Raw genomic sequence first — 23,986 nt, 5'->3', positions numbered from 1 at the left:
CTCCTCCTGCCTCCAGCCCGCAGCCCTCCCTCCATCCATCCCTCCATCCCTCCATCCATCCCTCCATCCCTCCGTCCCGCCGCCGCCGCCCGCCCCACGGGGGTCCCGGGGCAGCACCGCCCGTCTCCAGGTACCACCGGGCAGGGGGGGGGGAGCATGGGCTGGGGGGGGGGGCACTGGGAGTACTGGGAGCACTGAGCGTGGCAGCACTGGGCACACTGGGGCTGGGCAGGGCGGTCCCCAGCGCCGGCCCCCCGCTGCCAGTGGCCCCCGTGGGCCCCCAAACCGCTCCCTCGCTAGCCCACATCAGCAGAAAATGTCCCCCCCCTCCCCTCCCCGGGTCCCCGCATCGCCCCCAGCCCCCACTGGCCACCCCATGGGGACCCCGGGTGGCGATGGCACCTGCGGGGAGGGGGTGCGGGGAGGGGGGGGCTGCGGGGGCCAAGGCGACCTCGCCCCGACAGTTCGGTCGCCTCAACAAAGGTTTGATTGAGAGGGTTTGATCCGCAGTTCATCAACTGATTTGCCACCACAGGAGAGGCTTTTTCCGCCCATGAATGAGCCGTAGTGTTCTTGCCATCTCTATTTTTCTTTCTTTCCGTCTCTATTTTGCTTTCTTTCCTTGGGAAGGAAGGGGGAGACTTGCCCAACCCCAAATCCCTGCAGGACACCTCAGCTGGGATGGATCTGCCCCCAGCCTGGCTTTTAGGGGGGGATTTGGGGGTGACAACCACGCAGGCGGAGGGGGCCCCTGCCCTCTCCCCATCATTTCCATCGAAATCCTGATTTTTTTTTCCCCAGCGGTGGTTTGTGGGGTAGGTAACCCTGGGCAAACGGCCAGCGCTGGGGCAAACCCAGGCCAGGGCTCGCTTGCCCCAGTGCAAGGGGAATCCAGCGAAAAACTTTGGCCTTCTCGGTGGAAAATGGATTTATATTTAAGGCAAATCTTGAAGCACAACAATCCCCCGCCCATTACTAACGAGTTACTAATGAACTCAAGGCGTGTGACCCCAAAGGGCACTGACCCAGGGCACATATTACCTGTCCCCGCCGTACCCGCTGCGTGCGGGGCAGGGCATCGCTGCGGGTCCTGCGGGTTATTTATTTCCCTATTTCCTTCTGGGCCCCCAAATTACCGAATAACCATCGCCCCGCCAGCGAGCCCGTGCTCCCCGGCCGCGGGAGGGACAGGGGCCGTGCGGGTGGCAGCGGCACGTACCCTGGCAGTGGGCTGGGGCCAGGCACGGAGGATTTTTTCCTTATAACTGGATTTCCCTGAATGCGGCTGGAGCATGCGATTTTAATCCTCTTTCCTACCATATGGCCGCTGGCTGGATTGAAATATGACTCAATTAATTATTGCCAGGAAAACCCCGGGGCGAAGCCTTTCTCCAGGAGGATGTTTCAAGGTGCTCCTGGGGTTATAACGGGGCTTTTCTCACCCCGTGCCATGGGGTACAGGGGCACATGGCTCAGCCCCATCCTGATGCTGGGCATCAGCCACGCTGCTCCCTTGGCACCAGTTTTGGTGCTTTTTTTTAGCTTTTTCAGCCTTGCTGCTGCTTCTTGCTGTTGCTGGCACCACGTGCTGCTGGCTGCTCACCTGTGACATGAGTTGGGCAGCCTCGGCATCGCCTGAGTGATGACTAGAGTCAGCATCACCTCTGAAACGGGGTATCACGAGCTTGGGGGGACCCGCAGGTGCCCCCGCCTCTAGCACGGTACCTGCACGTGCCCACCCTCTCTCCCAAATTCCCCGGGAGCTGCCAGCTTTGTTCCCAGCGGCGCCTGTACCAGCGTTAAGGATGCTCGGTGCGTTTTCCCTGGGCTCCTTGCAGTCGTGAGCCGGTGGTGGTGGCCCCGTGGGGCACATTTTGCACGTGGGCTGGCCCCGGGGAGGATGAGAACCTGCGTGTACCAGGGCCTGGCATGGGGGTTATGGAGACCAGGAGCAGGCAATCGATGGGATTCCCACCGTGAGATGGTGACGAAGCTCAATTATTATTATTATTTTTACTCCCCGAGCCAGCCAGCTCCTTTGCCACCCTGTGCCAAGGTGGCTGCGAGCGGAAAACGCGATAAAAAGGCGACCTTTGGCAGGGAGGGCAGTGCCTTGCCACCCGGGTCCCACGGACGCAGACGTGCCCGCTCGGCTTCCACGGCTGCCGAGGCACCGCTTCTCCTTCTGAAGCCCAGTGAGTCACCGAAGGAGGCCAGCCAGGCGCCGGCGCAGGCTGTTACCATAGTAATTAGGGCTGGTGAGCTGGCACCGGACCCCCCGCGCCCCTAAAAAGCGTTGCCGGGGGGTGGCCGTGCCTCCCCATCCCATGCATCCGCGCCGGGATGCTCGAGGCCGGCACACTCGTGACACGTGTGCCGCCTGCGGCGACAACGGGGCTGCACCGCCTGCTCCCTCCCACCGGCCCGTTGCCCCGTTTTGGGTTGGGAATAAGGGGTTTGCCCCGGGAAAAGGAGCATTTTAGGCACGAGTTGCGTCAGTTCTCAGCGTGACTTCTCCGAGCGTCTCATTCCGGAGCGGGATGCGGCCGCGTGCGTTCACAGCGGCGCAGAAGCGGGAGGGATGAGCAAAGGGATCAGGGTGGGTTTTCGATTTTTCTTGATTTTCAAACTCTTTTCTCGCTGTTTCTCCCTGTCTGGTTTCTTGCTCAGCTGCTTCGTGGGGTCGCAGCGGCTGCCATGGGGTGAAAGGCAGAGGGAGATGGTGCCCCACGCTCCAGGGCAGGGCGTGGGGTGGGATGGGGTTCATTGGCCAGGGGATTTTGGTGCTTGTCCTTGCACGGTTTTATTGCCTGCTCCCTTCCAGTGGGGCTTCAGCCGTGCTGAGCCTGGAGCCTAAGATCATGCATCTCCTGCATTTCATGTAGGTGTGATGGGCTTCAAACACCGAACCCGCTTTGTCACAGGCTCAGTGGAAAAAAAAATATCCCTGAAATGGCATCGAACCAAACCTTAAAAAATCACCACCTTGTGCTATTCGCATGCAGGTGAGAAACCCTGGGCAATTCCTGGGCAGCAGCTGCACCAGGACCTGCTTATCCTACCAAACACAATTATTTTTCACCGTATCTCATCCTCCCTTGGCTTTTCACACAGCAATTTTCTTCCCCCGTTGTCTGTTGTCATCGTTGTAACTCGGGCTAATGAGTTGATCCAAGGGAAGGTCCAGGGTGGTGGTCGGCGGGTACTGGCGTCACGGGGAGGTCTCTGGTAGTGGGTGATGCTTTCGTCTAGCACCCAAAAGCCTGCTGAGATGCAGGGAGGGGCTGGTTGTTCTCAGGGGTGCTGATGTGAACCCCAAAGTGTGGTACCTGGCGTGGCACCCTGGTAGCTGGTGTGGGTTGGAGGCACTGCCACAGCAAAGCTCCTTTAGCTGAGTCGGTGTCTGGGTTTAACAGGTTTATTGTCCCAGAGACATAGACCTGATTATGGACGATGCCCAGAGCAAGTTGGTGCTGAGAAACCCCCTTCCTCCACCTGCCCGTATGGGAGCAGCTCAGCAGCCCCGGTGCTGCCCTGACCGGCACCTTGGGGAGAGGAGTGACAGGGTTCGTGGGGGTTTGTGCCGTTTCTCCTTTAATAAAAACGTTTCTTGGCTTATTTGTCGACAAGCAAACGTGGCATCGGGTCCTTGCGGCCAGGGAAAAGCAGCGGTCGTGGTGGGACCGGCATGCTCACGGCTCCCCCAGCCTGGGGACCTGGGGACAGGCAGGGCATGGAGTGATAGGACAAGGGGGAATGGTTTTAAACTGAAAGAGGGGAGATTGAGATGAGATCTGAGGAAGAAATTCTTTGCTGTGAGGGTGGTGAGACCCTGGCCCAGGTTGCCCAGAGAAGCTGTGGCTGCCCCCTCCCTGGCAGTGTTCAAGGCCAGGTTGGATGGGGCTTGGAGCAACCTGGTCTGGTGGAAGGTGTCCCTGCCCGTGGCAGGGGGGTTGGAACTGGATGGTCTTTAAGGTCCCTTCCAACCCAAACCATCCTGTGATTCTATGATTCTAGGGTGTCCCTGTGCCCCCGCCAGCATCCGCAGGGATGCGGAGAAGCCCTGTTTTCTCTCTTGCCTGCTCCCATCTGAGCCGCGTCTGGGAGCTGAAGCTGGATCAAGCGCAAGAGCGTTTAACCTGTTGCAGCATCCCCGTGGGACAGCGCGGGGAGCACTGCCAGGCGCCCCAGAGGCATGAGCCTGAGGCGTGACCCCCTTAAGGGGGATGCTGGAGGGACTCTTCAGGCTTGGGTCATCCTGGATCCCTCCCCGTAGCCGTGAATCCCTGCGGATCGAGCACGTTGGGTTTGGAGGAGTTGTGCTTTTTGGGCCATTTTGGGCCAGGAAGCGCCAGCCGCCGGCAGGTGCGAGATGCTCGGTGTGGATTTAATTCCTTTTCGGTCCCGGTGTCTTTGGTTTTGCTTTGGAGTAGGTGCAGTGACGGGGCGGGGGAAGCAGAAAAAAGGTGTTGAGAGTCAGGGAACGGATCTCAAACGCGACAGGGGTGCCAGAAACATGTCTTCACATCTTCAGGGACAGAGCCAACATGTCTTCATGATCCCACTGTCACTGGGGGATGCCAGGATGGTGCCAGCACGTCTCTGCCTGTAGCAGGCATCATCGTTAGGGCTTCGTTATGTTTATGGCTGAGATGTCTGGTTCAGGGTAGTGCTGGGGTGAGGAGCACCCATGAGATGAGCTTTGGGCTCGGGGCTTGTCCCTCTCCTTCCTCTACAGCATTGGGTGGGTTTGGGTTTTCCAAAGGGCTCAACCCAAACCGAAGAGCTGTGCCACGGCTGCCGTGGCCTCGGCCTTGCTGTAGGGCTGGGCTGGATTGCCTCACTCCGCAGTGAGTTATCCATCACCCACGGGGGCTGAGAAGAGCGGGACGGGGACTGCCAGCCAAGTTGGGGTGGAGGTCCAGGGCTCCAGCTTGCTCTCCCCGCTGCCATCAGGTGACACGGGAGCTGTTTCAAGGCAGAAATCACCTTGCAGGAGTTTATTCTCCATTTTGATGTGTTTCTCCTCAGCTAGACTTTGGGAGGAACAGGCAGCTGTCAGGGGTGGAGGAGAGTAAATAAGCACCCATCATCTGGGCCCTGCACTTCACGAAAGGTGTTGAGGTGTTGGAGCGAGTCCAGAGGAGGGCGACCAAGCTGGTGAAGGGTCTGGAGGGTCTGACCTATGAGGAACAGCTGAGGGAGCTGGGGGTGTTTAGCCTGGAGAAGAGGAGGCTCAGAGGTAACCTTATTGCAGTCTACAACTACCTGAAGGGAGGTTGTAGCGCAGTGGGAGTCGGCCTCTTCTCCCAGGCAACTAGTGATAGGACAAGAGGACACAGCCTCAAGCTTCACCAGGGGAGGTTCAGGTTGGACATTAGGAAGCATTTCTTCTCAGCAAGGGTCATTAGCCATTGGAAGGGGCTGCCCAGGGAGGTGGTGGAGTCACCATCTCTGGAGGTGTTTAAGAAAAGCCTGGACATGGCACTTAGTGCCATGGTCTAGTTGCCATGGTGGTGTCAGGGCAATGGTTGGACTTGATGATCCCAGACATCTCTTCCAACCTGATTGATTGATTCTGTGATTCTGTGATCTGCTCGTGGGCTTGGGGCTGTGCTCTGTGGCGAGCCCTGGGCCGAGCATGAAGGGTATGCTGAGGGGCAGGAGATGTATGGGGCATGAGTTGAGGAGACCACCTTCTTCTCTGCTGCTTTTTGTGGTTTCACATCTGCAGACACCGTTCTGATGGGGATTAGTGTGTCCCCAGTGTCTGCAGACATCTTCTCAGGTCAATATGGTGTTAGTGGCTCCTTAGGTACGGGCCGCATCCAGCCTGTTGAGGTTTATGGCTTGAGGGAAGGTTAAATGTCCCTGGAGTTCCCTGTGCACTCATGGAGCCCAGGGGCACCATCTCCTCGCTGCCTTTTGCCTTTTGAAAGGGTCATCTCAGATGGAGGGGACACCAAGACCTTGCTCTGAGTCTCCTCATGACCAAACCAACAGCAGAAATTCTCAGTGCCCATTTTCCTAAGGCATTATGGGGGCACAGGCAGCCCTAGTGCTGGTACCTGTTAGGAGGGGTTTATCAAGGGTCTTTCCTCTCTGCAGCCTTGGGGAGCCCTGAAGTGTGGCCTGAACATACCAGGAGCTGCACAAAGCTCGTTGGTCACCCTGGAGGTGAACGGACTCAATCTTTAGCTGCTTGGTTGTAAACCTCGTGACATTTCCTGCTCCTTCTTCTTATCTGACAAAACCAGGCCTCTCGTGATTTCCATGAAGTTTCTCTTGAGCAGAGCTGTGCTGTTTGCTGCTCTGACCACAGCTGCTCATGGGAGGTGTCTCGGGCTGGCACTTCCTCTCCACCCCCCAGCGAGGCTCTCGTGAGCCCTGAGCTGCTGCAGGACAGCAGATGCTTTGTGGGACACGGTCCTCCTTTCCCAGGTCCCATTGGGTGTGCAGAAAACATCTGACCATCACATTTGCACAGTGGAGGCTTCCTCACCCGTGGTCCCTCGTGTACGAGGAGGTTGGGTTTTGTCCTCACAGTTGGGTTTTGTCTTCCTTACCTGCTCGGGAGGATGCTCCATTGGCATGTCATGCAGTTTTATCTCACTTGCATTGTGGTTGTGTTGTCTCCAAGGGCTCCTTCTGCTTGTATCAACTCTGGAATTTGACCCATTTTTAGCAGGAGCTGGATGAAGAGGATGGGGAGATGGTTACCCCTCTGTGACAGCCTGAGTGGGGATAAAGGAGCGGGCTGGCTGGTTTTGCAGGTCGAGTTCAGGCCGAAGGGTGAATAACGTTGGTTGCCTGTGCTGTGAAGGTGTGTTATGGAAGAAGTCTCTGACTGTGGTTTTGGCTTTCGCCAGGCTGGGATGTGTTGGTCTGGAGAGCTGGTGGCCATGAGGAGAGCTGCCCAAGGATTTGTGCCACATCTCCTTCATTTTCCTGTTGTTTTCTGCATCCCTCAGGTGCTTTCCAGTGAGCAAACAGGAATTTTGGTAATGGACCAGCACGGTCAATGACTCATTTAGGTTGGAGGGGGCCTCTGGAGGTCTCTGATCCCACCTCCTGCTCAAACGCCATGGGCAGATCAGTGCTGTCCCCATGGGCATTATATAAGTCCATGTGAGTCCAGGTGCCCCCAGGGTGTCATGCAGAAACACGGCTAAGTCTACTCCATGCGGCCAGGTCTTCTCCACGTCTCTACATACCATCTCAGGGACTTCCTGTGCCCTCACTGGGTCTGCAGTGGTTTGGGGTCCTTAGGGGGGTCATCAGCCATCCACAACCTGTAAACCTCTTCTAATTAAAGGGTCATTAGACATTGGAAGGGGCTGCCCAGGGAAGTGGTGGAGTCACCGTCTCCGGATGTGTTTAAGAAAAGCCTGGACATGGCCCTTAGTGCCATGGTCTAGTTGACATGGTGGTGTCAGGGCAATGGTTGGACTCGATGATCCCAGAGGGCTCTTCCAACCTTATTGATTGATTGATTCTGATTCTGTAATTAGTCTTCAGGACTGTGTCTGCTGCTGGAGCAGCTCTGCTCACACTGGAAAGCTCTCACCTTGGATGGGAAAGCATTGAATGTTGACCAGGTCTGGTGGAGCCCATTGGTTTGTGTAGGACCTTGCGAAGAGGCAATGGTCTGGTGGCTCTGCTGTGTTTCCAAAAGGCTTTAGGTTCAATTATTCAAGTCACACCAACCTGATTGTGCTTTGTCACAGAATCACAGAATCACAGAATGGTTAAGTGTTGGAAGGGACCTCTGGAGATCATCCAGTCCACCCCCCTGCCAAAGCAGGGTCACCCAGAGCATGTTGCACAGGGTCACGTCCAGGTGGGTTTTGAATATCTCCAGAGAAGGAGACTCCCCACCCTCCCTGGGCAGCCTGTGCCAGTGCTCTGCCACCCTCAAAGTAAAGAAGTTCCTCCTCATATTGAGATGGAACTTCCCATGTTCCAGCTTGTGCCCATTGCCCCTTGTATTTTTAATCTCGTGGCGATGCGATGGCGTTTGTGCAGTGCTCGCAGGGCTGGTACCATCAAAATACGTTGCATTATTTATCAGCTGATTTAATATAATTGCTGCTCAGCCTCACATCCTCGCTTGGGGGCTTTGTACTCATGTCCGGTGCTTCCCTTGCTCCCCAGCCAGCGCCGGCGGGGGGGACCCTGCCTCCTCCCTCCGCACCATGCTGGCAGGGGGAATAAAAAGATGATTTTAACGCAGCAACCCAGGCTTGTGGGGAGGTATAAGCAGCAAATAAGTCAGGCACTGATTTTTTAATTGTTTTTTTAAGCCTAAATTGAAGCCCTGTGTAAGCATTTCCATTAATTGATGTATAAGTTAGGCTGGCTGTGAATCAATGCTGCTCCTCCACCCTACCTGGCACTGAAACCTGGCCCCTCGCAGAGCAGCTGCCTTCATTGATTTTCCTAGCTGGCGCTGGGAAGAACACAGAAATCAGAAGGATACAGAAATCAGACGAATACAGAAATCAGCGGCAAAGCCCCGCGCCGAGGCTTCCCCGCAGCCAGGTAGGCCGGGGAAGGCGCTCGCCCTGGGGAAGGCAGCTCTCAGAGCCACCAAACACAGCAACTCCGCTCCTTTGGAAGTGGGATTAAAGCTCTGGGGGGGATAAATGATATACGTGAGACCCAGGGCATGGCCAGCATGGATTGATCTCCAACACGGGAGGTATCAACGCACGGGAGGGGAGGGCGAGCCGGCAACGTGCTGCTTCATCCACAATTTCTTTGGCTTTAAATTTTTTTGCCTTTATTTTATTTTTTTAATGCTTGATATTCCAAGTGTAAAGACACCACCCAGGCTAGCCAGAAGCTCTGGGGTGGCTTTCTCCTCACGGCTGCGTTGCATCAGTGTTTGCTGAGCGTGTGTCACTCCACGCTACAGCCAAGGATAACGGGTGGTGGTAAAAGCAGGGCCCTTGACTCAGCACGACGCGTGGCAGGGATGCTTTGCCTGCGTTTTAAGGGGAAAAATGGGCTGGTTCAGGGATTTTTGGGCTCCGAGATGTTGTACGCGGAGTGCTGAGCACGCCGGAGAGGGGGTGAGCGCGGAGATGGGCACGGCAAGCTGGGGGAATGGCGTGGGAAAGGCTCCGAGGGCACAGAGAAAAGCAGATTTTGGGTTTTTTTGCGGAAGTGTCGTGGTCAGGAGAAGTGCAGGTGGGTCAAGGCTGAGCAGGGGGGGAAGCAGCGGAGCCCACGGCCGCCTCTCGATCCACCTCCACGTCCCTGTCCCAGTTCTGCCGCCATGGCCATGCCCCCTTCGCCGCAGCGGGAAGGACCCAGCCGCGCTCACCGGCTCCAGCACCGGGCCCTACTTTAGGCCTACTTTAGGTTACGGAAAAAAAAAAGAAAAAGAGGCATTAGCGGGCTGCAGAAGTGAAATTGAATTGAGCTAATATGGGTCAGCTCAGCGACCGAGGACGGAGGAGCGGCCTACTTCTGCCCAGGCAGCCCCAGCTAACCCGGTTTGCGTCCCTGCCCGCGGGCTGGCAGCGGGGAGAAACCCCCCCGGCCTCCAGTTTGCCAGCGGGCAAGTTGCAGGCCGTGAAATGTCGGGGCCAGCGCAAGCCACAATAAATTACTTTTCAAAGTTATTGATTGTGAAAATACGGAATAGCACGGGGAAATTTTTTTCCTCCTTTTTCCTCCTTTTTCCTCTTTTTCCTTTTTCCTTTTTTCTTTTCTTTTTCCTTTTTTCTTTTTTATTTTCTTTTCCTTTTTCTTTTTCTTTCCTTTTTTCTTTTTCTTTTTTCTTTCCTTTTTTCTTTTTCCTTTTTCTTTCCTTTTTTCTTTTTCCTTTTTCTTTCCTTTTTTCTTTTTCCTTTTTCTTTCCTTTTTTCTTTTTCCTTTTTCTTTCCTTTTTTTCTTTTTCCTTTTTCTTTCCTTTTTTTTCTTTCCTTTTTTCTTTCCTTTTTTCTTTTTTCCTTTTTTCTTTTTCCTTTTTTCTTTCCTTTTTTCTTTCCTTTTTTCTTTCCTTTTTTCTTTCCTTTTTCTTTCCTTTTTTCTTTTTCCTTTTTTCTTTCCTTTTTTTTTCCTTTTTTCTTTCCTTTTTCCTTTTTTCTTCCCCTCTTTTTCCCTCCCCTCTTTTTCCCCTCTCTTTTCCCCCCTCTTTTTCTTCCCCCCTCTTTTCCCCCTCCCTCTTTTTCCCCCTCCCTCTTTTTCCCCCTCCCTCTTTTTCCCCCTCCCTCTTTTTCTTCCTCCCTCTTCTCTTTTCCTCTACTCTTCCTATTTTTTTTCCTCTTTTTTTCCCCCCCTTTTTTTTCCCCCCTTTTTTTTTCACCCCAGAAACTTGCTAAAATCACCCACGTTTAGTGGTGATCCTCCACCTGCAGCTTGGGATCTGGCCATCAGCAAATGCTTTACTCATAATAACAGGTACCTTATTGATGTGACAGCTTCGTAGCGAAGCCTTTGCAGGGTACCCGTACCTGCAAGATAACAGGGTTTTACCCCACAACCGATGCCTCAAGCACCCCAAATCTCAGAAATTAATTACAAAGCTCTCCCATCTCTACACGGTGCAGCCACTAGTTGAGTAGCAGCTCTAAAGGCACCGGCTCTGGATGCTGTGAAAAACCTGAAAAAGGGATAAAGAAGGAAAAAAAAAAGGCTCCCAGCCTCACTGCTTTGATGGGAAGAGAAATAGCAGGCAGCAGCACCGGGGCTTTGCTCTGCTACAGCAACTGTGACCTGTTTGCTGTATTTGAAGTTCGAAATAGAGCCTTATGAGTAATGTGGTTCAGGTGCTTATCACTAATTAATTAATTCTTTTGTACGGTGGATACCTAATTAAAGCAGTCTAAGGTAATTCCTGGAGGGGTTTAAACTAATGGGCTGGTTAACGGGGTTGTTTCGTTGCTGATGTAAGTGTGTTGGGTGATTCCCAGAGGCTGGAAAGGGGTTATTAGGCTTCGCGTGAGTGTTACTTAAAATAAAATTCTCATAAAGGTTTGGTTTGAGTGAAATCATGGGAGAACTATTTCTTATTGCAACGGTTTCTGCCGCTGAGGGCTTCATGTGCCGCAGAAGTTATCTGGACTGGACGTGGCACTTAGTGCCATGGTCTAGTTGACATGGTGGTGTCAGGGCAATGGTTGGACTCGATGATCCCAGAGGGCTCTTCCACCCTCATTGATTCTGTGATTCTGTGACTTTGCGTGAGGCTCAGGGTGGGTTTGTCCCTTCAGGACCGGTGTTGACCCAGCCAAATACCCCAGTCCTTTTGCAAACGTGACACTGGGGTGAAACGCCGTCGCCTTCCAGCCCTCCCTGCTTTTCCCCTTCGCTTTCAAACCTCATGTCGCACCTTCCCCCAAAGGTCTTTGTCTTGACCCTGACAAGCAGGATGTTCAAAACTGAAATCCAAGAATGGATCAGTTAATTAACGTGAAATAATAGCTCTTGGCTGCTTCCCTTAATTAAGGGTCAGGAGTTCAGAGCTGGATGAACAGATGTTGAACTCCTTTTCCTGGTACAGGAGCTCATTCCTTCCTCGGCAGCTTTAACCATCTCTCTTCTTGCTGGGACAAGGGGCAGGGAACTGGGATTTCTGAGCAAGGTGTGTACAAAGGACTTATTTCAGAGTCAATTTGTGTTGTTTTTAGGAAGGAATCAAGAAGTGAAGGAATTGAGAAGTCATGGGTGTGATGATGCTTCTAATAAAAAGGGTGATTTTGGTTTTCTAGAGGTCTCTCCATGGGAAAAAAAGAGCTTTTTTTGAAGGTTTCTGCTCTTTTCTGGCCAGCTGGGAGGTGGTGTGTGTTTCCTAGATGTAGAGTCTCCTTTAGAGCAGAACATTCTGCCCTGTGAAGTAAGGGACTACCCAGCCTGCTGCCACTTCATCGGTAGGAAACAAGTTTCACGGGGTGGATTTTGGTCTCCGAGAGATGATCGGAGTTTCAACGGGAATTTTTTACTGGGTCGATTCATTCGTGATTTTACCATATAGCTGCTGCTCCATCGGTACGTGCCATTGACCTCCACCCCGGGTTGACCCCCGTGAAGGGCAGAGACCCTCCAGCGTGGGAGAAACCTGTGGGCTTGTGATGCCCCAAGGCTTAGTGGCCGTTTTTCCAAGGTTTTTGTGGACCTGATGGGGAGAAATCCGGGCATCCGACTCATGGGAGGGTGTGGGACCACAGGAGAGCCCTTCACATTGGCTTGAGGGGGAAAGAAGGTGCGAGCTCTGCTCCTGGGACAGGTCTGCACCCTTGGGCGATGGTTGGATGGGTTCCCATGAGCTCCCCCACCACACAGCACACCTGCAGCAGCCTGGGGTGAAGCATGACCCATCTGCACATCCCTCCTCAGCCTGATTCCCTCCTTCTCCTCTATTTCTGTATTTACTTGGGCCATTTGTGTGCTGGAGGTACTTTGGTCTATCCGGGGAACTTCAAAGATTCTGGAGAAGCCTCCACCTTCCAGCCCGACGGGGAGGTTGGGGATGCCCTAGGCAGCACAGGGACCGCTTTGCAGGAGGCAGCTAATGGGGCATTTCTGAGAAATCCTGGTTTTGTGGGGAGCACCGGTGGTTTGGGGGAATTTCCGAAGCTGCGTGTTCTCCTCTCAGGCAAGCTTCATAAAAATAATAGCAAGCAACTGAGAGCTAGTGTTTTATTTAAATCGGGGTAGGATGAAGGCTAACTGCAGCTTGAACAGGGGAGCAGCCGTGTCCTTTCCTTCGCTCACGTGCACTGCAGCGAGCCCTCAGCCTCCTGTTGGCCTCTGGGTGTGTTTTAACGTTCCGTTAAATTAACAAAAAAACAAAAAACAACAACAACAAAAAACCCAACCCTTAAATCGTTTTCACTTTCGGGGAAGCGCAGCAGTGACGTTGCTCAGCCCCGCTGGGGACCGCAGAAGTGGAGCCTGCACTGAAACCCTTCGCCACATCCTTGTTCCCCGGTATTTGGGCATCCTTATTCCCCAGTACTTGGGCATCCTTATTCCCCAGTACTTGGGCATCCTTGTTCCCCAGTATTTGGGCATCCTTGTTCCCCAGTACTTGGACATCCTTATTCCCCAGTACTTGGGCATCCTTGTTCCCCAGTATTTGGGCATCCTTATTCCCCAGTACTTGGGCATCCTTGTTCCCCAGTATTTGGGCATCCTTATTCCCCAGTACTTGGGCATCCTTTTTCCCCAGTATTTGGGCATCCTTATTCCCCAGTATTTGGGCATCCTTATTCCCCAGTATTTGGGCATCCTTGTTCCCCAGTATTTGGGCATCCTTATTCCCCAGTGTTTGGGCATCCTTGTTCCCCAGTATTTGGCCGAGCTCCCAGGGCACCAGTCCCCCCAGTGCCTGATGTGCACGCACTACTGGATTTGACCCTTGTGCATCAAACCCAAACACTTTTTCCCAGGGTTTTCCCCCAAATGATGGTGGGGTGGCTTTTCCTTTCCAGGGGTACATCCCTGGGACAAGGTGAGGGGGTTGCACAGCTTTTTGGCTCGCTGGAAATCTCCAGTTTCGTCAGATGCTGCTGTTAAACCCCCGACCTTCAGCACAGGGATCACAACTCTGGTGGCATTCCTGCAGTGACAGAGCCTTGTGCCAACCCCGGAGCAGGTTGGTGCCCCCACCTTGTGGTCCCCAGCTGGAGAGAGCCACCATTCCCTATGATCTGTGGCAGGAAGGACTGGAGCTGTGATGTCTGGCAGCTGATCCTTCACCTGAATAATCTTTTAAAAAAAAAACCCAAAAAACAAACTAAAAAAAAAGGAAGTAGATGTTGGTTTCTGTTCGCCTTCGTTTTGAACCGTTAGGACGCCTGTGAGAAAATAAAAAGCTGAGAGAAAAATCTTTGCAGCATCTCCCTACGCTTTGCATTGCCTTGATAACGAGGTGTGCTGGGACACCCAGGGCTGGCTCTGACCCCGGCGCTGCTTTTGGGCTGAAATATGGCTGAATAGGGCTACGCAAGGCTAAAACGGGCAACAGGTTTGGCACCCTCCCCGACTGCCGCAGAAGCGGTGGGAGGCCAGGCACCAAAACCTGCCAGCACCGGGGCCGAAACGGGCACCCATCCCACCTCACCGCTGTTTGGGATGCTGGTGTGATAACGAAGCTGTTTCCATGGAAACAGGCTCTTTTTTTCCCCCCCCACTCGAGCGCCTTTTAATTTATGTATTTATTCGCCGGCACATCTCTGACCTGCGAGCTGCTTTTTGGTGATTTAAACACCGTATTGGATAGCGGGTGTAAAAAATGGACATTGGAAAAGGGAATAAAATCCCTGTGGGTGGGGACTGGGAGCTGTGGCTGTGACCACCGCTGAGGATTACACTCCTTTGCCCCAGCGACGCGGCGTGATGGGAGCTGACGGGCACAAATCTAGCTCGTAACGTTTTCTTTGCTGAAGGAAATAATGGAACACATATAATTTGGGTGGGTTAAGGCTCCTTTCCCAGCCAGGTCTGCAACTGCTGTCGAGATCAATGCGACTCCAGCAGCTCCCACCCCCTGGAAATAAGGCTTTTTGCTATTTTTGGTTTGTCTGTAATATTTTTATATTTTTTCTGTATATATTTAGTAATTCTTTTTTCAGCCGAGCTGCCTATTTTTAGCGATGGCTTTTAACAAAAGCAACAGGATGGCTTCAAAAGCGAGGGATTCCCACGCTCCAGCCGGCCGGTGACCGGCAGCCCCGGCTGCGGGGGACAGCGGCACGGCCGTACTCTCTGTTATCCATTCTGGATGCTGTGTCACGCCTTTTTTTTGGTGGGGAAAAGGCAGTTTTTAGGCAAACCCACTTGCCTCAGTGGGGACCGCATTGGCCCTGCACCTGGCTGTGCTGGGATGCAGCGAGCTGGGTCGGCCTCAGCTGCTGGGATGCGCAGGGGCCAGGAGCAATCCGAGCATGGATGGGAGCTGGAACAACTCCCTCCGTTACAATACCCAGCCTGGCACCTTTCCTGGACCAAAAAATAACCCCTGGGTGATGCCTGCTTGGTAGGAACGAGCCTGAGCCCCGCGCTCCCCAAAATCCTGGCTGCCCGCGATGGGGTTCACCCGCTTTGCTACTACCTGGGTGGAAAATACTGGTGCCTGAGTGAGGGCAAGCGTGGCTTTTGAATTGAAACCAAGAAGCGGGGAGGCTTTTCATTTGCTTTCCTGCAAAATGTGCTTCCAGATACCCCTTCTGTGATGACAGCTGCCTGTTTAAGGGTATTGGACTAAATAATCCCCCTTAAAATGCCATTTTTGTGAACGTTTAGGAGAATTCCTGTCTCTACCTACACTCAACTTGAGATAAAACCCAAGCAGAAGAGGGGAAAAAAGCCAGGGTGGAGATTGGGCTTGGACTTTGTGGGGTTTGGGCTGGTGATGGAGGTGGAGGGGGCCGGGGACCCCTCTGCCCCAGCGCTTGCTCTGCAGCCCTTCGGCTCGGCTCTGTGCAAAGCAGGTGGCAGCTGGTGCTGACGAGGAGCTGGCAAACGAAGGCTAATTACTCTTGCAAGCAGGGCTGGCGGCGGTGGGATGCCAGAGTCCTGTAGGAGCTCGGTTTGGGAGGGAGGAGTAGGATGGCAGCGTAGCAGGAGGGCTCGACTGCTCTGGCGTCAAGAAATGCTCCTTTTGCGGTGGCTTTTTTTGGGTTGTACGCGGCAGATTGGCATTGCTCCTCGGTCGAGGTCATGGCAAAGCAGCTCGTGGAAGGCTGTGCTGGGAGACAGCCCTGGCAGCTCACTAGGCTGGACCTTGACAGGCGTGTGTGAACCGCATGAAGTTCAACAAGTCCAAGTGCAAGGTCCTGCACGTGGGTCAGAGCAATCCCAAGCACAAACACAGGCTGGGTGGGGAATGGATTGAGAGCAGCCCTGAGGAGAAGGATGTGGGGGTGATGGTTGATGAGAAGCTCACCATGAGCCGGCAATGTGCGCTGGCAGCCCAGAAAGCCAACCGTGTCCTGGGCTGCATCCCCAGCAGCGTGGCCAGCAGGGCGAGGGAGGGGATTCTGCCCCTCTGCTCTGCTCTTGTGAGACCCCCCCTGCAGTGCTGCATCCAGCTCTGGGGCCTCCAACAGAAGAAGGACACGGAGCTGTTGGAGTGAGTCCAGAGGAGGCTACGAAGATGCTCAGAGGGCTGGAGCACCTCTGCTGTGGAGACAGGCTGAGAGAGCTGGGGCTGTTCAGCCTGGAGAAGAGAAGGCTCCAGGGAGACCTTCTAGCACCTTCCAGTGCCTGAAGGGGCTACAGGAAAGCTGGAGAGGGGCTTTTGACAAGGGCAAGTAGTGACAGGACGAGGGGGAATGGTTTCAAACTGAAAGAAGGGAGATTGAGATGAGATCTTAGGGAGAAATTCTTTGCTGTGAGGGTGGTGAGACCCTGGCCCAGGTTGCCCAGAGGAGCTGTGTCTGCCCCCTCCCTGGCAGTGTTCAAGGCCAGGTTGGATGGGGCTTGGAGCAACCTGGTCTGGTGGAAGGTGTCCCTGCCTGTGGCAGGGGGTTGGAACTGGATGATCTTTAAGGTCCCTCCCAACCCAAACCATCCTGTGATTCTATGAGCAGCAGGCGACTTGGCAAATTAATTTATGTCTGACTTAAATGCTGGCAGGAGGGGTGGGGGTCGGTGCCTTTGTGCCAGCTCGCTTGGCGGGCACAGGAGCAGCACCAATGCTCTCCCCTGGCTCAGAAGAATATTTAAAGGGGTTGCAGGATCCATAAATGCACTGGGAGGGGGAATTGCACCCAGCAAGCAAGGGAGATGCGATTAGCCTGCTGGGCTGGAGGAGGCCTGGCTGTCCCTAGGCCCGAAGCAAAACAGAGAGACAATAAATCAGGTGTTTTCTTGCAGCGTAGGTACCAGCTAGCAAAAATCAGCAGCAAAATTTCCGAGCCCAGACCTTTGCATCCTTTTAAATGTACCCACCCCCTTGCCCTGTGCAGTAAATAACCTGTGAACCCTCTGCACAAACAACCTGCCGAGATCCTGACTTGTAATTACAGCACAGAGCCCAAAAGAGACGATATCCATGTCCTGTACATGCTAAACATCATTAGCATGACAATAAAATAGCATCCTTATCATTAACCCAGGGGCTCCGAGGCAGCAATCCTATTATCCAGGCACACGTGAGTGCCATTAAACCCTTTTCTTTGCAGGCAAAGTTTAGCACAACAGCATCAGGTGTGAGAACAGCCCTGTGACAATTGGGAAATATCAGGAAGCACGGTGATTTTGAGCTTTAAAGTGGGGTTTTTGATGGCTGGGGTCAGGAGCCACCCTCTGCCAGCTATAGGGGATCTATAGGTAAATGGGAGCAACGCGGTGAGCGCCAGCACACATCCCTGGGATGGTTTTAATTTATCTGAAGTCTGATGCTCTTGGCATCTACCCACTAACAAGTATCTCCTAGTTCAGTGTGGGGTCTGGCGGCAGGGAACCCCACACCTCGTTGGGTCTTGGGGAAGAGAAATCAATCACAGAATCACAGAATGGTTGGAAGGGACCTTTCAAGGCCATCTAGTCCAACCCCCTGCAGTGAGCAGGGACACCTTCCACCAGATCAGGTTGCTCAGAGCCCCGTCCAACCTGGCCTTGAATGTCTCCAGGGATGGGGCATCTCCCACCTCTCTGGACAACCTGTGCCAGTGTCTCACCACCCTCAGTGTAACAAATTTCTTCCTTCTGTCTGGTCTGAAATACATGTATGGCTGTGGTGTGGGGCAGCAGCACCTGCCAGGGTGTAGTTTGGTTGATTGCAATTAGTAGTAAAGTAGATAGTAAAGAGGTGCTGGGGGTTAAAGGAGAGGAGGATTCTCTAGCAGCTTGGCTTGGCTTTCATCAAATCCCGATGAGAAGGCATGGAAGCTTTGGGTTTACTCCTGGTGGCTCCACGACCTCGCAGGGGTACGGTGGGGTGTCCTCATGTTGGGATAAAAAACTCTGGCTGAGCTGCCCCCGGGTCCCCGGCACCGTCCCCGCAGCCCGGTGCACGGCGGGGTGCTCACACAGATGTCCCCTCCTCTGTCCCAGCGGGGTCTTGGTCTTCTCAGGCTTTGTTTTTGGGGACATCTTGTCCACCTTAGTGCCTCTAGGGCTAGATGCAGTAGGAGGATGGGAGGGTTTCCTCGCACAAAGGCAGTAGCAGGGTTGGATACGTACATTTTTTTAAAAGATCAGGGCTGTAGCAGCCGTACAGAAGCTCTCAGCAGTCCTCCCCGCTCCCGTGCCTCCTTCCATGACATTAAACTTCAGTCCCGAAGCCACCAGAGCAGTGACAGACCATGGTCCTCTATAGGAAATGGCACAAAATCACCAAGAATAATATTTGCTGTGTTAGAAATGTCTCTGCGGGATCCAAACCATGCAACGGTGTCTTGGGTGACGTGCACCTTGGTGAACCTACATGGCTGCCGTGCGTGTCCCCTCTTGGGATGTGCCGTGTCCCCTCTCGCCGTGCATCCTACGGCACGCTGGGACGTGCCCCGGCAGCGGCGTGCTCGGATGTGCTGCGGGGCTGGCTGCCAACAGCCCTCGGGTAGTCGCCTGCTGACTTGAAACCTCTTCCTGTGCTGAAAACCTCGCTGAATGCAAACAAATAAATGTCGCTGGGGGCCGTGCTTGGAGGGCACGGGAGGGAGGGGGGATACGGAAGGAAACCCACAGCCTTTCTGCCTCCCTGGGTACAGGACTCGGCGTCTGCGAGGGCTCGGGGTTTCCTGGTGCCATAAATAATGTCTCTCATTGACTGGCATCACATCAACCTAACCTGGCTCCTTTTTTTTTTTATATATATTCTCTTTATTTAAAGGTAGCAAACAGCCAAGAGGAGCAGAGGGGAACCTAGAGGCACAAATCACCGGAGAGACCTGCTTCTGGTAAAAAATAACTCCTCCTCGTGCTCCCCGACGGGCAGGGGGGCGGCTGGGGAGGGGTCTCATCCAGAAACCCCGCCTGGCACCGGTCACCTCCTTAGTACTAGGTTTTCTGTAGGTCCCAGGATGAGCCTCTCTCCAAACACCCGTACATCCCCTGGGCTGGGCTTGAGCTGAACGTGCCCACAGCTTTTCCGTGTCCTCCCTAAAATGCCACAAGCCTCATTTTAGGGCTGTGCCATCCTTGCCACATCACCCGAGGGGCTGGCGGGGGGCTCGCTGTGCCCTGCTCTTGCAGGACATCCCAAAAAAAAACCCTTTTTTGAGCTCGCAGGCAGCCCCGGCCAGGCAGGGGCCAGCACAGCACAGCACGGCTGTGCCTCTGCTGTAAAATACTCGGTGCTTGTAAAAGCGTCGGCTGCCGGAGGAGCTGAGCGCTGCGTTTCTGGCCGCCGCTGCCGGAGCTCGCGGCTCTTAGAAGGTAACGGAAAAACATCCGTGATCGAGGTGGTGTGGACTTAGTGAGCGTCCCCCCCCCCGCCTGCCTGGGGTAGAAACCTCGAGAAACAGGAAACTCCAGCATCCTGTTTAGCATCTCAATGTTTGGAGTTGGCAGCAGGGACAAAGCAAGGGAGGCCGGAGGGATGCTGGGCACTGGCATGGGTCTGGATGATGTGCCTGGCTTGGGGCAGGGTAACCAGCTTGGCACGGCAGCAGCAGAGCTGGGCTGCTCCAGGGGAGCTGGTTCTCTGCTTTCCTTTGCCTTGGTGCCACCGCAGCCTTTCCTGTAACAGCAAAAGCCAAAGCACAGCTCAGCCGGAGTGTGCTGTGCTCTAGGAGGTGTCCCCTAAGCATGGCTCATAGGGCATCCCCCACTCTGGGGACGATGAGGAGGGTATTGCTGGCAGCACGTGACTACCCACATACCCACAAAGGCTGGTGGCTCAGTGCCCTTGTATAAACACAGGATTAAACGCCAGCTGAGATGCCCAGGTCTGCATCTCCCATCCTCACACCCTCATTCACATGGCTCCACTCTAACAGCTCCACACGCGCAACCCCAGCCCATGGTTTTGGGGGTTTCAGGGCCGGGAGCAGCTCTCTACCCGACCCCAGGAGTTCACCCACGTCTGCTTGTGCCCACAGCCCGTCTGGAGCGCGCGCCTGGCCCGCCCATGGCTAGCAACAACACTGCTAGCATAGCACAAGCCCGCAAGCTGGTGGAGCAGCTGAAGATGGAGGCCAACATCGACAGGATAAAGGTAGCGTGGCTCGGGGCTCGGCCGTGGGCTCAGAGGGATGCTGCGAGGCGGTGGGAGCCAGGACGCGGTGGCGGGGCGGTGCTGATGGAGGATGCTTATGTAACGATCCTGATGGCCGTGGGTGAAGGCAGTGGGAGATGGTCACCCATGGAGGGCAGCTGGAAGCATCGCCTGGAGCCCTGCTGAGGGGTGGGAAGGAGCGGCTGTCCCCGAGGCATCTCGCCTTCTTGGGAACAGGTTCAACCCACGCTGTTACATCTGTCCTTTGGGCAGTGCTCAGTGCTCAGCCTCGAGGTTAGCGGGGAAACTCCGAAAGCCGTGTTGTCCTGACTCCTCAGAATCACAGAATCAATGAGGTTGGAAGAGCCCTCTGGGATCATCGAGTCCAACCATTGCCCTGACACCACCATGGCAACTAGACCATGGCACTAAGTGCCATGTCCAGTCTTGTCTTAAACACCTCCAGAGATGGTGACTCCACCACCTCCCTGGGCAGCCCCTTCCAATGGCTAATGACCCTTGCTGAGAAGAAATGCTTCCTAATGTCCAACCTGAACCTCCCCCGGTGAAGCTTGAGGCTGTGTCCTCTTGTCCTATCGCTAGTTGCCTGGGAGAAGAGGCCAACTCCCACTCCACTACAACCTCCCTTCAGATAGTTGTAGACTGCAATAAGGTCACCTTGGAGCCTCCTCTTCTCCAGGCTAAACACCCCCAGCTCCCTCAGCCGTTCCTCGTAGGTCAGACCCTCCAGACCCTTCACCAGCTTGGCTGCCCTCCTCTGGAATCTTCCCTATGGAAAGCCCAGTCCTTTCTGGGAGGTGCTGCTTTTGCTCCACCCTGGTGGAATTGCTGCTTCTGGGCCCACAAAAGCTCATCAGCTTCGAGCTTGAGATCCCGGGGGATTTGTCTTCTCCACTGAGGTGGTTTTGGACGACAGCCTGTCCCAGGGAGAGAGGTGCTCCAGGGCTGGCTGCTGGCTGCCAGCACGTCTGCGTGCCAGGCATGTCTGTCGGGGCCAGGGTGAGCTCCGGCAGGTCAGGAGCTGCTGCTGTGTCCTGGATGAACAGCCAAGTCGGTGGCTGCTCTAGCAGCTGTGGATGTCCCTGCCGAGGGCTGGGTCAGAGCCGGCGGGGATGCGGCGCCTGCTGAAGTCGGTCCTCGTGACGACCAAGTCGGGTGAAGGATGCGAATGGGTGAAGGAGGTGAAGGGTGCTCACGGGGTGGGCGCTGACGGGCGAGCTCAGAGCCCAGCGGTGACAAACCAGCCCCCCCAGGGACGTGCTGCCCGTTCAGGGGTCAGGGCTTGGGCCGGGGTGTGCTGTATGATGTTCCGTACCCTGGGCTGGGAATGCTGCGGGATCTCTTGGGGCGGGATTGTTTAGCCTGGAGAAGAGGAGGCTCAGAGGTGACCTTACTGCAGTCTACAACTACCTGAAGGAAGGTTGTAGTGAAGTGGGAGTCGGCCTCTTCTCCTGGGCAACTAGCGATAGGACAAGAGGACACAGCCTCAAGCTTCGCCAGGGGAGGTTCAGGTTGGACATTAGGAAGCATTTCTTCTCAGAAAGGGTCATTAGCCATTGGAAGGGGCTGCCCAGGGAGGTGGTGGAGTCACCATCTCTGGATGTGTTTAAGAAAAGCCTGGACATGGCACTTAGTGCCCTGGTCTAGTTGCCATGGTGGTGTCAGGGCAATGGTTGGACTCGATGATCCCAGAGGGCTCTTCCAACCTGATTAATTCTGTGATTCTGTGATTCTGTGGGATGTCCCCAGCGCAGCCAGTCCCTAACGCGGGGCTCCTTCTCTTCCAGGTGTCAAAAGCGGCAGCAGACCTGATGGCGTACTGCGAAGCCCACGCCAAGGAGGACCCTCTATTGACCCCCGTCCCGGCCTCAGAAAACCCCTTTAGAGAGAAGAAGTTCTTCTGCGTCATCCTGTAAACGCTCGAGGAGCCTGACCGGCACTCAGGCCACCCTGAACACTGGTGTAGAGTTTTTAGGAATGGGGACGACCTGCTAGTCCGCAGAATTTAAACAAAAATAAGTAAAATACACGGCCTGGAAGCTACAGAGATGTGCATGTTTAAAGAACCTGGTTACCTTTGGGGGAATAAGATGATCTGCATTGCGAGGCAAAAGATCTGAAGTCTGTAGAGTTGCCTAGAAAGAAAAAACAAAAAATATGTAAAGAATAAATTTGTGTCACTTTTCTGCTCACAAAATTGTTTGATTGTTCCATATTTAAAGCAGCAGAGCTGTGCTGAGCAACGTAGCTGCTAAGGATGTGTATAACCTTCTTGGAATGATATTGTTGGTTTCTTTCCAAAATATTATTTTTTATTTAAGTTGTCAGATATATAGCGACAGGGTAGATGACTATGATGTTACTCGGTGTTTGGTCTTGTGCTTTTTAATTTCTGGCGGTAGCGTAGCACGGGGGCTGAGCGGCCCCGCGGCGGGTTACCGGGGACGCCGGCAGCTCCTGCCTGTCCCCCCGCGTGCCGGCAGCTCCGTGTTTCCAGCGAACCCCACTTTCTAACAGTTTGTATCTGGTCAGCTTCGGCCCTGCGAGTGACAGTGAGTCATGTGTCGTGGTTGGTGCTTCCTTCTCCTGTGACGGCGTTCGGTGGTAGTGCATGAGGGTTTCTCTCTGTTCATCCGCTCCAGACTTTTCTTTTCTATCGTTTGACACCACGTGCTGGTGGAAGAAGCTGTAGGGAGGAAACCAAGGCGATCCTGAAAGCAGAGACAACTCCTGCGATGCCTTAGACGTGCCTGAAATACCTCCTGCGTTAGGGTAGGTGCCAGCCCCTGCGTGTCGGGGCTCAGGGTGGCCCCTGCCCCAGGCGTTGTGGGGTAGCTAGAAATCTGAAAATCAAAGTCGACCACTTCTTTCCGTGTCTTTCCTCTTCTCCTACACCTCTGTGCCTCTGCCCTCCTCCCTTGGTCTGTGTCCTGCTCTTTCGGCTTCCCCGGCAGCATCTCCTCCCTTCTGGGCTGGGCTGCGGTGCTGCCCCGTGGTGGGATGCTGCCCCGCGGTGGGATGCTGCCCCGCGGTGGGATGCTGCCCCGCGGTGGGATGCTGCCCCGTGGTGGGATGCTGCCCCGCGGTGGGATGCTGCCCCGCGGTGGGATGCTGCCCCGCGGTGGGATGCTGCCCCGTGGTGGGATGGTTCTGCCCCTTCCCGCACCCACCGGCTCTCCCATTCCTGCTGCCACCCCGCTGCGATGGGTAGGGCCCGGGGAGCAGCTTGGGGAGCCGTGGGGGAAGCCGTGGGGCCACCCCTTCACGGAGGTGCCTGACACCTTGTTTACACACAGCCTGAACTCCGCGTCAGGCTGGGGAATTATTCCCAGGTCCAGTTCATCTGCCGTCAGCATTTCGGGGGACACACGCCACCTTTTTTTGCTCCGCCTTGGGTTAATACTCCTGCGGACGTGGCTTGTCTCTCCTTTCCACTGCTGAACACCTCCCGGCTTTCCCCGCTCAGCCTCGCTCCTGGGAGACTTTGGGAACCATAACTTGGGGATCTGTGTACAAAATTAGGTGGGTGTCACGCAGGGGTGTCGGGGGTCTGCGGTGACGCCGCTAAACTAGTTCTGAATCAGGTATTGGCTTAAAAATCCCCGCAGATTCAAGAGGGCAATAGTCTTTAGGTACCTTTTGGCAAATCTTTCTAGCCCGTAACAAGTGCATTTTGTTTTTTCTACCTTTTCATACTCTTTTTCTAGTCTTCTACAGAGAAGACCAGTTGTTCTTACACTGGACTCAAAACTTCTGGCATCTGGGAATGTTTATACGAGTAGCCTAGATGGTCCCAGCCCTCCCACAGGGGCTTTCGGCCCCTCCTCACCTCCCTGTTTCCATCTTTTT

At 54.5% G+C, this 23,986-nt stretch overlaps 1 protein-coding gene across 1 annotated transcript; it reads left to right on the top strand.

Annotated features, from left to right (window-relative positions):
• Positions 1–28: 28 nt before the first annotated feature.
• GNG2 (G protein subunit gamma 2) lies at positions 29–22,267 on the top strand. The gene is made up of 4 exons (XM_068416648.1): positions 29–130; positions 18,791–18,857; positions 20,001–20,116; positions 21,925–22,267. The coding sequence occupies exons 3-4, from the start codon at positions 20,030–20,032 to the stop codon at positions 22,051–22,053; spliced, it is 216 nt and encodes a 71-aa protein (XP_068272749.1). The 5' UTR covers positions 29–130; positions 18,791–18,857; positions 20,001–20,029; the 3' UTR covers positions 22,054–22,267.
• Positions 22,268–23,986: the final 1,719 nt, after the last annotated feature.

The sequence above is a fragment of the Nyctibius grandis genome, chromosome 20, assembly GCF_013368605.1.
Source record: "Nyctibius grandis isolate bNycGra1 chromosome 20, bNycGra1.pri, whole genome shotgun sequence".
Classification (NCBI taxonomy): domain Eukaryota; kingdom Metazoa; phylum Chordata; class Aves; order Nyctibiiformes; family Nyctibiidae; genus Nyctibius; species Nyctibius grandis.
The sequence above is the reverse complement of the archived record's forward strand: the minus strand, read 5'-3'. Positions and strand labels throughout refer to the sequence as shown.

What these genes read in the sequence shown, in the direction of transcription:
- GNG2 (XM_068416648.1), top strand. Translation starts at nt 20,030, where the DNA reads ATGGCTAGCAACAACACTGCTAGCATAGCACAAGCCCGCAAGCTGGTG. An exon ending in CCAACATCGACAGGATAAAG is followed by an intron (nt 20,117 to 21,924) that starts GTAGCGTGGCTC and finishes CTTCTCTTCCAG; the next exon opens with GTGTCAAAAGCGGCAGCAGA.